The sequence below is a fragment of the Tiliqua scincoides genome, chromosome 5 (assembly GCF_035046505.1).
Source record: "Tiliqua scincoides isolate rTilSci1 chromosome 5, rTilSci1.hap2, whole genome shotgun sequence".
NCBI lineage: Eukaryota > Metazoa > Chordata > Lepidosauria > Squamata > Scincidae > Tiliqua > Tiliqua scincoides.
The window spans coordinates 82,364,085-82,380,132 of NC_089825.1; the positions used below are offsets into that span (position 1 = coordinate 82,364,085).

The 16,048-nt window shown below is 45.6% G+C and overlaps 1 protein-coding gene across 1 annotated transcript in view; it reads right to left on the reverse strand.

Moving 5' to 3' along the window:
- The window catches only part of IKZF3 (IKAROS family zinc finger 3), a 28,215-nt gene continuing 12,167 nt past the window's right edge, over positions 1-16,048 (reverse strand). Inside the window, exon 5 of the mRNA XM_066627404.1 lies at positions 1-713. Coding sequence (XP_066483501.1) covers positions 1-713 — 713 coding nt within the window. The remainder of the gene's footprint in view (positions 714-16,048) is intronic.

Here is a 16,048-nt window from a genome sequence, read left to right on the forward strand (position 1 = left end):
TCACTTCAGTCCCATTCTGTGCTCACCACGGACGATATGAGAGGAGAACTCGTATTTGTCATGGCTCCTATGGCCACACATGTTACACTCAAAAGGGTCACGGAAGCCATGGCATCCCATGTGGATGGTGAACATCACATAATCCAAGAAGAGGACACGACAGTGGTCACATCGGTAGACCCCAATGGGTTCGCCTTCCTTATTGAAGACTTTCAAGACATCACGTGGACAAGTAGCTGGTGGCCTGAAGATGTCATAAGCCCTGGGGTGTTCCTTGAAGGCCAGAAGCCCATTACGGACCTGCAAAGGAGGAGGGGCCACTTGGCTTTGATGGTAGGCATGATTCTGGCGTTCCTCTTGGTTGCTGTCCGAGTCTGTGGAATCTTGGCCACTGTTGTTTGGGGAAAGATCTCTTTCAGAAGATGTGGTCTTCTCTCTCAGCTGGGCATGGCTCTTCTCCATCTCCTGCAGGTTGCCATTGGGCATTTCAGCACGGGTGAGTGCAAGAGGGTACAGACTGCTGATCACAGGTACCATCTCAGAGGTTGGAGGTGCTGGAGTCTGTACAAGTGGACGCAATGCTTCTGCACCAAGGTAGCCGATGGCATTGTTGATGGCTTGATCCATCATGCAGCCTTGCAGCATGGCATCTCTCTCCTTCTCAAACACAAAGCTGGGGCTGTAACTCATTTCAAAGCTGGGGCGTTTCTCACCTATTGGAAAGAGAAGGCAACCTGTGGAGTTAGAAGGTGAGGGCATGATGGAGACATAAAATTATGCATGGAATGAATAAAGGGAAGTTCTTTTCCCTCTTGTACAACACCAGAATCAGGGGACATAAAATTGACTGGCAGGAGAGTTTGACAAAAGGAAACAAAATGGACAAAATTTTTTATTTATACAGCATGTAATTGGTCTGTGGAACTTCTTGCTGCAGGGTGTTGTGATGGCACCTGACCTAGATGGGACTGGACAGATTTATGGAGCAAAAATCCATCACAGGTTTCAAGTCATGATGACTGTATGCACCCTCTGGGTTTTAGAAGTAGCCTATCTCTGAATGCCAGATGCAAAGGAGTGGCAACAGGATACAGGTATCTTGTGTGCTCTCAGAGTTATCTGGTGGACCACTGTGAGATACAAGAAGCTGGAGTAGATGGGGGCCTGGCATGATCCAGCAAGGTTCTTCTTATGTTCTTGATATTCTAAAACAGTATTTCAACTCTAGGGGTTATATTCTTTAAAAGTAAACAATGCATGGAGGCCAGTATTTCTCCTGAGGAGTGCAATTATCACAGGATAGCCTCACTATGAGAGACTTTGCCTCGGTTAACTCTCTCTGTGACAGCCTTTTCAACAATGCAAGCAGGCAGTTACCATTATTGGGAGAAAACCTTGTCCGCAGCATTGCAGCATCCGAATGGGATGTCTGTGTATATTACACACTAAAAAAAAATTATATGCCAGGCAATCAAAATTCCATGCTAATAAAAGCTGAAACTGATGCATATAAATCATGCTGTGTTGAAGGGCAGTACTCTGTCTTGCTTGATCTTTGTAGGCCAGCAGATATTCATACCTTTGGCCACTATCTGGCAGGATATTTGAAAGACTTTCAGATTTAAGCTCCTGCTGCGCTTGTCCTTTTAAAAATTCAAAACATTAATGAGTCCTCTATGGCCACTACTCAAAAAAGCTTCATGCATAAACAAGTGAAAACTATGCATACAGTCAGAAGGATTTTTTGACATTTCTACTGTGGTTGCCTGTGCTGATATAAACCAGTTATCCAGCAACCTTTTATCACTTCAACTAGAAAGTGGCTTGCCTCTTCAACATGTGGAAACAAGCCCTCCAGCATTTCACTTTGTTATTTTTATTGTGGATTCTTGGACCACCTGAAAGGGTACCAGGAAGCACTGATGATTCCCAGGCCACAGTTTAAGAATCTCTGTCTAAAGTAAATTCAACTCATGGATATTTATTAGAGAGAGAGAGAGAGAGAGAGAGAGAGTATGGAAGAAACAGGGAAGTTCATGCACAGCGCCTCATGCATGTATTTTAGTTGTTGTGTCACTCACAGTCCAGAAGAACAACCAACTCCATGTGCAAAGGAAATTTGGTCATGCACCTCCACACACATATACACACAGACATGTGTGTACAGTTTGTGTATAGTCATATGCAAGACTGGGGGGGGGGCAATGCAAATGCTGCACAAGGGCAATTCTCAATTCTGGAATAAGAAAAGTTGAACATGCTTTGGAAATGAAGGCGACAATTCAGTTCCACTGCAGCCATGACACCCATGTCCAGCTACTTCTGTAGGATTGATGGATTCCTGTTTTTACTTCTCTCCACCAGTTCAATATGAGGAATGGGAATCCAGTGGGTGCAGCTTATATTTTCCATCAAGTTATGCTCCAGAGTTTGATAGGGATATGAGAGACACCACTTCAGAGAATGATGTCATGTACCTTGCCCTGAACAGTGGACTCAGAGTCTGATCCTGAAGGGGCAAACATATCAGAAGGATTAGCCCTGGGCCCAGTACTGAGCCCCAACCTAGGCCCAGAAAAAGAGCCATCAGAGATAGAACTTCTGGAACCCAAGTCTTCCAAGAAAGCATTCCCTTCCATGTTGGGAACCTTGCATCCTTCAGCACCTGTACACCAGCAGACCAGCTGGACTTGATGGAGAGAAAGATAGAGTCAAGGTCAGAAGACTGACTCTTTAAGACTCTGGACCTTGTCAGAGAAAGTTGCTCATTTGAAGCTTTCTGGAGGTTTCTGGAGGAAGCTTTCTGGAGGTTTCTGGAGGAGTTTCTGGAGGAAGCTTTCTGGAGGTTTCTGGAGGAGTTTCTGGAGGAAAAATCCATTATGGGGTACAAACCATGATGTGTATGCGCAACCTCCTGATTTTAGAAATGGGTTATGTCAGAATGCCAGACGCAAGGGAGGGCACCGGGATGAGGTCTCTTGTTATCTGGTGTGCTCCCTGGGGCATTTGGTTGGCCGCTGTGAGATACAGGAAGCTGGACTAGATGGGCCTATGGCCTGATCCAGTGGGGCTGTTCTTATGTTCTTATGAAGCTCTACAAGGTTCTGCTATTTGCCCTTCCTTGCTATGCTCTCAGTTACCCCCTTTCACACCCCAAAGTTCCCATTTATGGTCTGAGCATGCCCTTGTGATGGTGCATTGCCTATGTGCACATTGAGAAGGTGCAAACATAGCTCTAGTGATCCTTTTGGGAATTCTCATAAGAAGAGCCTCGCTGGATCAAGCCAAAGGCCCATCTACTCCAGTTTCCTGTATCTCACAGTGATCCACCAGATGCTTTGGGGAGCACACAAGACAACAAGAGACCTGCTTCCTGGTGCCCTCTCTTGCATCTGGCATTCTGAGGTAGCCTACTTCTAAAATGAGGAAGTTGCACATATACATCATGGCTTGTAACCCATGATGGACTTTTCCTCCAGAAATTTGTCCCGTTCCCTTTTAAAAGCGTCTAGGCCAGATGCCATCACCACGTCCTGTGGCAAGGAGTTCCACAGATTAATTACATACTGATCAAAGAAATATTTTCCTTTGTTCTATTTTCTTTTCTCTGTTCTCTACACACTTGTGGTGGGTCTCAATTTTGGACTAAAGACCTGCCTTTCAAAAATGAGCAAAATCAATGCTGAGATTCTCTAGCTGCTGGATTCTGCACCCAAAACAGATTTCTGCACTGGTGTCAGACAATTGTTGAATTATGGAATACGATTAGCCTTTACGGAAAGCAATGGAATTGTGCTGATGAGGCCTTTTAGATTCAAGTCACTCTTCAAGTGAGAGAAACTTGAACCCTCGAGATATTTATCACAGTGAGTACTATGACTCAAGGAGCATGAAACTCGCCATGTTGTACTGCGGATGGGGTGAAACCAACCACTCACGTTTTGTCAGTAATGTGCCCGAGAGAGTGCTGCTAACTCTCTGCCAATCTCGTGATCCATCTGAGAGTTAAAAGGAATTTGAAAAAGAAAAAAATCCCCGTGGCATGACATTTCTTTATGACTCATAATGCGAGTGCTAGTAAAGATGAATCAAAGGCAATTCTTAGGCTAGTTTCTCAAAGGATGTTGAGAATTCTTGGTTTTTGTTTTGAACTTGTGAATATGACTGACTAGCAAAATTCTTGCCATTATGGCACACATTATGGCACACATTATGCCATTTTTGAACACAAAAGGGAGGCATAAGACCCAACCCTATTCAACTTTCCAGTGCTGATGTAGTTGTGCCAACAGGGCATGCAATGGGGGGGCAGTCATGGAGGCTTCCTCAAGGTAAGTAAACTTTTGCTCCCTTATCTTGGGGCTGCACTGCAGCTGCATTGACCCTAGAAAATTGGATAGGATTGGGCCCGTGGACACTGCGGGGATGCATGGAGAGTGCAGTGCGTCTCTGTGCATTCTGGAGGGACACACATTACACGTTTCTGTAGGAACTCTGCCACTGAGAAACACTCAGTTTCAGGGATGGAGAGAAGATAATGCCCTCACTACAACAGTGCTTGCAAGTTCATTTTTTTCTTCTTCAAATTTTGGTATTCCAGACACCACTCGAATGGGAGTTAACCATATTCTCTGTCCCTGGTTGCCCAGGCTATTAAGAACCAAGTCTGCCCCAATGTGCCAAACCTGCCCCATAGCTTTATGCTATTGTGGGGAATTGGCTTCATGGATGTCTTGGATTTGCTGAGATCTACCATTATAAACCCACCAGACCATCAAGTTGATTTCCCTGGTCCCTATGACATCTGAGGGGTATAATCTGCTAAATTTCAGAGAAAGCTAATCTAATGAAGAATATTCAGAACTGAGGTGCAAAGGTCCCTGTGATGACCATTCTTTCTGCCACTGCAAATTACACCTTACATTATCTTTGGGGAAGTACAGGTCACATCTCCTTATCCACTGATTCAGGACCCTTGGATTTGACCCACCACAGGTCCTGATATAGGTTGACCTATATCTCCTGGCTGCAACAGGAAGAGTGTTCCAGTCAAGCCTGGGAGGTGGTATGAGGCCCTGGGAGACAGAGTGCAGCCTCCCAGCAGTGGACCTCCCCAGCCCCGTGCCTGGGGCAAAGGTTCGCAATGGTGCTGCCCCTGTGGGCTACTGCCGCCTCACCCGTGTAAAAATCTGCCTCCCCACTCATCTGAGGGTCGTGGAGCCTCATGCGACCTCCACCTGCGTTGGAAAAACATCTCTGAGGTTCCCCGACTCTATAAACTGTGCTTTGGAAAACCAGAAGCACAGTTTCCACCCCGTTGGGAGCTTCAGTGAGGCTTCTACAGGGCCCTAGCACCTTTCGCCTGGGGCTTTTGCCACATTGAACCTTATGGTAGGTCCGCAACTGCAGCCTCCCTGAGCCTAAGAAGGCTTCTGAAGGCCCTTGGAAAGCCTTAGAAGTGTAATTGTACTTCTAAGGCCTTTTAGGGGCTTCAGAAGCTAGGAGAGACTGTGTGTGGCCTCTCTGAGCCTCTGAAGGATTCTGAAGTTCCTCAGAAAGCCTTAGAAGCACATTTCCGGTTTTCAGAAAAAACCAGAAGTGTACTTCTAAGGCCTTCTAAAGCTTGGTGAGGCCACATGCAGCCAGTGACATCACTAGGGTTTGTGCCACCCAGTGTGGGAGGCCAGCACGTCACCCCATGATGGACCTCCTCCCATGCAGTGCGCAGGGCAATTCCTTGGGTGGTGGGCGTGGTGATGTTTTCTGTCTAAACCTATACAGATATTTCAACATGGATTTTCATTGTATTCTGCTGTAAATTACGCCTCAAATGGTATGCAGTATGATGGTGTCATTCCTACAAACTGCAATTTTAGTGATTTTCATCACTAGTGATGTTATTTCCCCCCATGTACGTCAACCAGTGTGGTCTGCACCCCCCCCCACACCCCTAGTGACACCATTGCATGCAGCCTCACCAAACTTCAGAAAGGCCCCAGAAGGCCTTAGAAGCACACATCTGGTTTTTCTGAAAGTCGGAAATGCACTTCCAAGGCCTTCTGAAACATTCAGAGGCTTAGGAATGCCGTAGGCCTCAAATCACCACCTGGGAGTGGATGCTGGCCCCCACTACAGATTTCATTATCAGCAGTTTTTTGCATCCACGGGGCTTCCAGGAATGGAACTCCCACAATGCTGAGGTTGGACTGTACAGAAATAAGACAGATGGCAGGCTAATTTGGGATAATTATTCTTAGAGGGGTTGTAAAAAAAAACATTGAGAACTAAGAAACATTAGGGAAGACAATTCAAGAGTATTTTGTTGGTTGACCAGTAAAATTGTGTCCTGTTAAGTCACCAGCACTGGGACTGGAAAGGCCAGTAACACCCAGATTCTGCCATCATTGCATACGCCATGTGTTGCACCAAGTCATATCTGCCATGCTTTGCACCAAGCGCTACCTTGATTTGCCCCTCTTCCATGTATGCCCCTGTCTTGATGCTGCTCAGGAGTTCAATATTTTAAAGTCAAATCTTGCCAGTCCATAGAAAAGATACTCACAGGTCCCTAAGTGGCCAACAATTCTGTAGCAGTCTTTCCCCATTGTCTGCCTGTCCCTGTTTAGCTTCTCTTTCTGAAAATTCTAACTGAATTTCAGTCTTTTCATGGGTTAAAACTGGGGATGAGCCTAAAAGGTGTGTATGCGTCATCTCACCAGCTGCAAAAAGTGGCCCCCTTTTTAGTGCCCCCCTTTATAGCACTATGTCAAAGGGGGGGGGCAATGGTTCCTGAATGGAACTTATGTCTGCATGCCTTGGTTGGCAACCTTCAGTCTTGAAAGACTATGGTGTAAGCCTACAGCACCTGGTATTCCGAGGCGGTCTCCCATCCAAGTACTAACCAGGCCTGACCCTGCTTAGCTTCAGAGATCAGACAAGATCGGGCATGTGCAGGGGTCAGCATGCCTTTTTGTATTGGCAACCTTCAGTCTCGAAAGACTATGGTATCGTGCTCTGAAAGGTGGTTCTGGCACAGCGTCTAGTGTGGCTGAAAAGGCCAATCCGGGAGTGACAATCCCTTCCACACCGGGAGCAAGTGCAGTCTGTCCCTGGTCTGTCTCCCTGGCTATGGGCCTTCCTTCTTTGCCTCTTAGCCTCAGACTGTTGGCAAAGTGTTTCTTCAAACTGGGAAAGGCCATGCTGCACAGCCTGCCTCCAAGCGGGCCGCTCAGAGGCCAGGGTTTCCCACTTGTTGAGGTCCATCCTTAAGGCCTTCAGATCCCTCTTGCAGATGTCCTTGTATTGCAGCTGTGGTCTACCTGTAGGGCACTTTCCTTGCACGAGTTCTCCATAGAGGAGATCCTTTGGGATCTGGCCATCATCCATTCTCATGACATGACCGAGCCAACGCAGGCGTCTCTGTTTCAGCAGTGCATACATGCTAGGGATTCCAGCACGTTCCAGGACTGTGTTGTTTGGTACTTTGTCCTGCCAGGTGATGCCGAGGATGCGTCGGAGGCAGCGCATGTGGAAAGCGTTCAGTTTCCTCTCCTGTTGTGAGCGAAGAGTCCATGACTCGCTGCAGTACAGAAGTGTACTCAGGACGCAAGCTGTGTAGACCTGGATCTTGGTATGTTCCGTCAGCTTCTTGTTGGACCAGACTCTCTTTGTGAGTCTGGAAAACATGGTAGCTGCTTTACTGATGCGCTTGTTTAGCTCGGTATCGAGAGAAAGAGTGTCGGAGATCGTTGAGCCAAGGTACACAAAGTCATGGACAACCTCCAGTTCATGCGCAGAGATTGTAATGCAGGGAGGTGAGTCCACATCCTGAACCATGACCTGTGTTTTCTTCAGGCTGATTGTCAGTCCAAAATCTTGGCAGGCCTTGCTAAAACGATCCATGAGCTGCTGGAGATCTTTGGCAGAGTGGGTAGTGACAGCTGCATCATCATGCAAAGAGGAAGTCACGCAGACATTTCAGCTGGACTTTGGATTTTGCTCTCAGACTGGAGAGGTTGAAGAGCTTTCCGTCTGATTTGGTCCGGAGATAGATGCCTTCTGTTGCAGTTCCAAAGGCCTGCTTCAGCAGTGTGGATTCCGAGCCAACAGGTCCACCACTGATATGGTATTCTCCCTTAGACAACTGCAGGAGAAATGCAGGGAACAACAACAGCCACTCTTTATAGCCTTCATAGATCTCACAAAGGCCTTCGACCTGGTCAGCAGAGACAGCCTCTTCAAGATTCTCCCCAAGATCGGATGTCCACCCAGGCTCCTCAGCATCATCAGATCTTTCCACAAGGACATGAAGGGCACTGTTGTCTTTGATGGCTCCACATCAGACCCTTTTGACAGCATGCCTTAAGCAACATCATTCCATATTAAAACCTGACTGGTTACACAGTGTCCTGATGCTAATTATTACATGATTTCCAATTGGCTGGGACCGCTTGGAAGAAGAGATTACAAGTGGAGGGAAATGGCACAAAAGCAGGGGCAAATAGGGACAGTGAATGGGCATTAAAAAGGTAAGCATTTCAAGCATGATCTAGCCAAAGTTTAGTGCTTTTTAAGACTTATTGATATCAGTAGGAGGCTTTAAAATCTCCTAGCAAAATCAGGGGGACTTTAAAGCACTTTGCTGTGACTGGATCATGACTTTTAGAATTTGGGGAAAATATTGCCCCCATTTCCAATAGCTTCATTTTCAGTCCTCAGACTGAATCAAGTGAACATTCTGTACAGCTCTAGTTACGCAATACTGTGTAATGCAGTAAGACAACTTCAAGCAAAGGAGAGTTTTCCAGTAGGGGAAGTGCCTGTACCCACCCTAGAATGGAAGCAACTGTGGGATGGCACCACTGGGTGGCCACTGATCAAAGCTCATGCTTTGCCCTGAGGCAACCTGGTGCTGGCCCTGAGCAACCGACTGGGGGAGAAGTGATATGCAGCACACCAAGGGGGCTCACTCTGCCATCCACCACTCCAGTGGCATCTCCACAAAGATACCCAAAACTGAGAAAAGACCCACATTTGTTCATTTGCAGAAACGAGGCAGGAAGGAGGCGGTAGGGCTAACAAATTTCTGCCCAGAGGCAAACCCCAAACTGGAAAGATCTGAGTCACTCAGGACAGACAGGAATTATGGTTTCCACCTGCACATTTGTAGCCAGTAGGATTTCCATAATTGGGTAACAGCAGCTGCAGACGCCTGTGTGCATCAAAAACAGGTGGCAAACCACACAGTGACCCAGAAAACTCTGGTGCAATTTTGGCTGCAGACTCAAGAAAGAATGTGGCATGACATTTTTCCAGAAACCCTGCAGTGCAAACCCAAGTGTTTGTGACATTGTTTTGGGGTTGACAGTGGAGGTGTGGACACAACTGAAAGAATTGCAAAGCTATGTTTGCTCAATTAACTTTTAAGTTAACTTTCATTGTCTTAGTGCCATTTGTCCACCTCCTGTCTCTTCAGTAGGGATGGTGGGACATAAATTGAGAATGCCGGCTTTGACCTTTCTCCTTGATGTCTACTACACTGATGGCCTTTTTCACGAATGCAGAAAATCATTCAAACATGGAATCCCTTAACTGCAGTCTGAAGGGGGACAGTCTAGAACTGCATTACTTCTTCTTTATGTATACTGTACAGAACAGCTCAAACAGACCTAGGCTACACATGCAGAAGAAAACAGCCTTTTCTCAGAGCAATGGAAGTGGCATCAGAAACACCCAATGAATGGGGCAGGAATCTCTAAAAAGCTTCTGTCCCCGCCCAGCACTTTCTTTTGTGGGGAGCAAAGCCAGGAACCACACGGCATGACTGGTAGCAACCGGTATGCCGGATCTGTCATTGTGAGGACTCTTGGCATCTGCCTGAAGATTATTAATTATTAACAGTATTTATATACCGCTTTTCAACTAAAAGTTCACAAAGCGGTTTACAGAGAAAAATCAAATAACTAAATGGCTCCCTGTCCCAAAAGGACTCACAATCTAAAAAGATGCAAAAAGAACACCAGCAGACAGCCACTAGAACAGACAGTGCTGGGGTGAGGTGGGCCAGTTACTCTCCCCCTGCTAAAAAAAAGGAGCACCCACTTGAAAAAGTGCCTTTTACCCAATTAGCAGGGGTTAATTGCCCATAGCAGATTAACTGCCCATAGCAGATTAACCAAATGCTGCCCAATTGCACGGCAGCATTGCCCATAGCCCAGTGTTTCCCAAACTGTGGGTTGCAACTCACCCAATGGGTTGTGATGAGTTGTGACCCAATTTTTGGTGGACCCAGGGCCCACCAAGGCCAGGAAGCAGCAGAACAAAATGGGGTGCAACCTGGAAATTGCTTCTGAGGTGCACCTGCGTGCACCTCGTGTCATTGGATGTGTCACACCACATTTCCCAAATTGTGTGTTGAACCAGTGCATTGAAACACACAGTTTGGGAAAGGCAGCACAATGCAGCCAATGACACGGGGAGTGACTTGTGGGTCACACGCCATATATTTACTTTCACTTCTGAAGTGACTTGTGGGTCACACGCCATTTATTTTGCAGATTCTTGGTCCCAGATCCACTGCAGACTCTGCAGTGGGTTCCCAAAGTAAGAAGTTTGGGAACCCCTGCCAACACCAGTATACTTGACCAGTTGTCTGTGGCTAAGAAACTGAATCCAGATTTCCCTGGTTCAGATCCCACCTCATCCCATCAACTCATGAGGAGGCCTCAAGGCCGAGTCAAGATGCACTGTGGCAGTAAAGCATTTTGTACGCTCAGAAAGTACTGTGCAGATGCTAAATATTGTCTTGGTTCCTGGTCCTCTTGCCTTGAGTAAATGATTCCGGGATGGAGAAGTGTGGTTCTCAACCAAACTTTCCACCTCCCCCAACCAATTTTTCACCCCAGCTCGCTACAAGAAGTCAAGTTAAGGTCAGACGGGAGACAGTGGGAGCATGTATGTCTAGGAGGGTAAATGCAGTGAGTCACTTTAGTACTCACAACAGCAACACTCAGAGAGGAGTTCTTTCTAAAAGTGACAGAAAAATAGTCACATGAAGCAAGGGACCCCATCATTCCTTCTCATGCACTTCTCAAGAATGCATTTGCTAAACTGTACTATACAAACATTACATGGCCCAATTGCTATAGTCACTCTTGTGGCAACACGGCTGGTTTAAGCTCCGTTCAGTTTATGTTCTTGAATCTGACTACACATTTGTGTACATGGATCCATAAGCACACAAAGAAAGGCTTGTGTGAATTGGGTTCAACACATCACACCTATGACCATGGCTACTGGGAAACATATACATGAACACACATGCAGCTGGATTATGCAGAAATCCAGCTGCATAAATTGGCCCTCAGACATCAGGCTGCTTCACTCATGTTTTTAAGCGTACTCCTAAAATCACAGAATCATAGAATCATAGAGTTGGAAGGGTCCTAATCGTTCACCTAGTCCAACCCCCTGCCTTAGGCAGGAAATCCTCTTAGATGTGTAATGTGTGAATGTGACAAACGTGCTTGCAAACACACGAATTAAGAGAGACATTTGTCAGAGAGCCAGGATTGTTTGTAGCTTCTTGTTGAGTTTGTTAACTTGAGTTAGCTGGACTTTCATGTACGAAATGCCTCGTTTTCTTAGCAGACCAGGCCACCTATTTAATGGTCTCCACTACATGAAGCCAGCTTCCTCCTGTACAGTGCCTGTATTTGTGGCCACAGACTGCATACTGGCCAATCTGAATTTGCTCCTGGGATTCATTGCTGTGCGGATCAGTTAGTTTCATTGCTAGTTCATTGCTGTGACAATTCCCAGAGGGGCGGCCAAGCTAGTCTGTTGCAAAAAAAAAAAAAAAAAAAAGTGGTTCCCCTACAGAACTAGAACTGCCAGGATGAGGGGATTACCGCTAAGCCAGTTTAAAGCGTAGACATGCCCTTCAAACAGTTCATGTGATTCTCTATTCCTGCTTAGTAAACTTCCCCCTCCCTTGCTTCACCCTGCTCTTTCACACAACCTGTATTTACATGACCAATCTTCTGGAATGGAAATCCTTGTGATGGAAGAGTTGAGAATGGGACTGGCTTATTTATTTGCATCTCCTTTCAAACAGCAAATTCTCACATAAGTGTTCAACACCTGACATTGAATTGACCTCATTGAATCTGTGAGTAGACCACTACAGGCAGAATTTCTGTAGCACCACAAACATCACTCGTTTAGATAGAATCAACTCATCTGCAGCTGACAATCACAGGAAATCACAAAGAAATTTTTGGGAAGACGTTATTAAATATATTACAGCAATCATTGATACCTACGTCCTTGTCCTTACCTGTATCATGGAAGTTAACAGTGGGACAGTGGAATGGACTCTCAGTGCCCTTAAAGTAGCTAGAAAACTGATATTGAAAAATTGGAGGGATTGAAGACCTTTTGACTCTATCAACTTTTGAGTGAATGGCTTGCAGACAACAACTACGAATGGATATATTTGTGGATATTTGGAAGCCTTTCCTAGACATATATAAATAGCATGAAATATACAATAGTATAGATTGCTTAACCATCTTCATAATGTATTTCCTTTTTGTTTTTTTTCTTGCTCCTCCTTTTAAAAAGATATATCTTACAGCCCAATCCGATCAAGGATGGGGCTGCAGGCTGGAGCACATTGGGACAACAGAAGGCACTTCCACTGTTGCAAAATGGTGGCCAACAGTGAGCAGAATGCTCTGCCAGCTTCTGGCAGTGCTTCACCTCCACTGCTGGACCTCTCTGGGCTGCTGGAGAAAGTAAGGTGAGGGAGTATTGTGAGTGGGCGAAGCTGGGCAGGGAGTGGGGAAGAATGGGAGCAGGGAGGCTGGAGGAGGGGGTGGATCAGGTGGTGATGGCGCATGCATCGGTGGAGGGGAAGGGTAGGATTGGGCTCTTTGTAAGTTTTAAAAACAGATATAACTTAGTTTTTCTTTGTAACAGTTTTGTTCCATTTGTATTTGTTTTGCGACTTGAAATGCATTTTTTCCTCACAAAATTGGATGTTAATAATTAAAAACTAAATGATGATAAAAAAAAATACCATGAAATCAAATGGATGTGAGAACTGGACCACAGAGAAGCTTCAGTGTCAAAATGAAGGAAGAAGCAAAATGAATAATGATGAATGAATTAAAGATGTTCATCAAGCAGCGTCTAGGCATTTGCATATCTATTGTACTTGCATAGGGGCCCTTCTCTTTTTCCACTCCCAAGGAGTTCCTCATCCTTAACTCCCAGACAGATGTGGGGGCTGAATTGTAGCTCCAGCAATGGAGTCTGAAAGTGGATGTGGTAGCTGGGGGGGGGGGAGAGATAATTGGCCATCAAGTTTAAAAAAGCCAAAGAGGAGTTCTCCATTTAGTGGTTTGTTGTGTCTTCACCTCTCCAACGCCCCCTTCCCAGCCTATTATCTAATTGACTGAGTGCTGAATGGGCTTTACTAAGGGATGGAACATTTCAGTGGGCAGAATGGTTTGCTGAGGTGAAGGAAATGGAGAGCAGGTGTGAAGAGATCTTCCTTGGTGGGAGTTGTGTGGGGCGTAAATTAAAAGGGGTTGTCTTGCCCTTTTTTTCAAAAAGGAAATGCTCATCCAAAGCATACTACAGACTTATTAAGCGCACGTTCCCCCTTCTTTACCTACGGTAGTTCTGTGAAGTTACTGATTACCCATGGCACACTTTTTGGGGATCCTCTGTCTGGAGACACTGGGGACAGAAACTGGATGAGTAGCAGTGGGGTAAACTCGGACAGAGTGGTGCCATCACTACCCCTCATTGACTCAGTGTGTGCTGCTTAATGCAGATCAGCGCATTCAGTCATTGAACGCTGTTGGTTGGGAAGGAAAACATCTATTTAGTGTTTTTGTATATAGGAGGTCCCAAATAAGCCTTTCAGTGGGGTGAGGTGGTTAGTGTATGGTATTAGGACCAGAAGGCTCAGATGCATATCCTCACTTAGCCATGAAGCTCACTGGCTGGCCTTGGCCCAGTTGCTCTGTTTCTCAGACTAACCATTTTACAGGGTTGTTATGAGAGTAACATGGGAGTGGGAAGAACCCTGAGTCCCTTAGAGGAAGGATGAGATATAAGTGGCATTAATAATACATTCAAATGGGTGGATGGTGACAGCAGCAGACCTCCCCAGCCCTGCGCCCTGGGCAAAGGTCCGGGATTGCACCCTCCCCCGGGGCATTTGCCCCATAGACTTTTATGATAGGTCTGCAACTGGATGGCAGAGGGCCTAAAACCTGGAAATTTCAGGTCAAGTGCTGACAGTCCTACAGAAAAAAAAGAATTGCCAGCACCCTCACAGTGTTATTATGATATCATTATTACTATAAATTACTATTATTACTATTACATATTACTATTATTATTACATTATTTCCATTTCAGCGACATGGGGGATTTGCTGCATGGGAAACAGTCTATCCTCCATATCTACTTTACCCAGGCTTCGCGCACTAGAGAGGACACTCTGTTCTAGAACCAACATTCAGCGTGCAATATCATAATCTTCCGAGACTGAAGGATGCCAACAACATTACTATAAACCTTTCTGTGTGCATGAACTCATGCTGATAGCTTGCAATATTCCCTGTGTGAAAAAACTGCACAAGCCTTAAGAACTAACAACTTGTGCCACATTCCCAGGAAGCAGCCTTTTCAAAAGTTACAAATGCGTGCCGCGAGCCGCTTTTGCAAGGTGGCTGACAACCCTTGTTTGTGAGTACCTGAAGCATCTCTCTGTGGCGATGATGAACAATTGTTCCCACTCTGCTTTTGCAGTGTCTGGGAAAAAATAATTAAGGTCAACTTTATTTTTATTCAAAGGCATATAAAGAGGGGGGGAGAGGAGAGATAATGGCAGTTAGTCATAGAATCTTGTAGCAAGATCAGATAAAAATGCACTACCAGAGGGCTGTTGGTAAAGCGCCTGTTTAACTTGGGAAGCTGGGAGAGAAGGGGATTCAGTGCATTTTGAGGCATTTTTGCACATGAAGCACAAAATATGCTTTTTTAAAAAACAGCGATACGCAGAAATGGAGATTGAGAACATGAACTGAGCGCCTTTGTAGGAGTCTGATTCCTAATGTTAATGCTTCATACTTATTCTGGGCCGCTGATTCACTGGGGCCAGTGATTCATTAGGGCAGGGGTGTCCAAAGTTCTTGGCAGCAGGGCCACACCATCTCTCTGACGCTGTGTTGGGGACTGGGGGGGGGGGGATTAATTTACATTTAAAATGTGAATAAATTTACTTAAGTTTACATAAATGAATATATTAAAGATGAACTTATATGAATGAATGGTCTCGCACAAGGCCTATAAAAGGCCTTGCACAAAGCTACTGCATCACAGACGTGAAACAACAAGCAGTGGAGGGAGCCCTCATCCCACAGCTCATGCTAGAGGTCAAACAGTCGCCCTCACGCTGAGAGCAGTTGTGTTGGGCCAGTGCAGGCTCCAACAAATCTCCAGAGGGCCAGAGGCTCATTGGAGACTGGGGACTCCTTGAGGGGCACACTGGGAGTCCTTGAGGGCCGCAAGTGGCCCCAGGGCCGGGGTTTGGGCACCCCTGCATTAGGGCAACAAGCTTTAACTAAAGTTGCCAGCTGATCAGGAAAAATACTGTTTGGCCTGTTCCTTGAACAGCAATTCAATCTGAGGAAATCAACAGATGAAGTTCTACGCTGCATGGAGATTTATATGACCCCCTTATATGTTAACAACGTCTGGTGTTAATTAGTTTAAATTGGTAGATTAATCTACTACAGCTTGGTGATCCTTGTGGCTCCAAGAGCTTGGTAAAAGCACAGATAATAAATAAAATAAAGGCACAAATGAAACTGGTGAGGTTTAGTGTGAAGGGCATGCCAGTTTAATTTATGAAAGTTATTTTTGATCTTCTGTTACTGGAATAATGAAAGAGTCAATATTTAAAAAGGCCCTTTTCTTCCTCTAAGACTGAATGGAAACTTTTATTGATTAAATTTTTACATTTCTT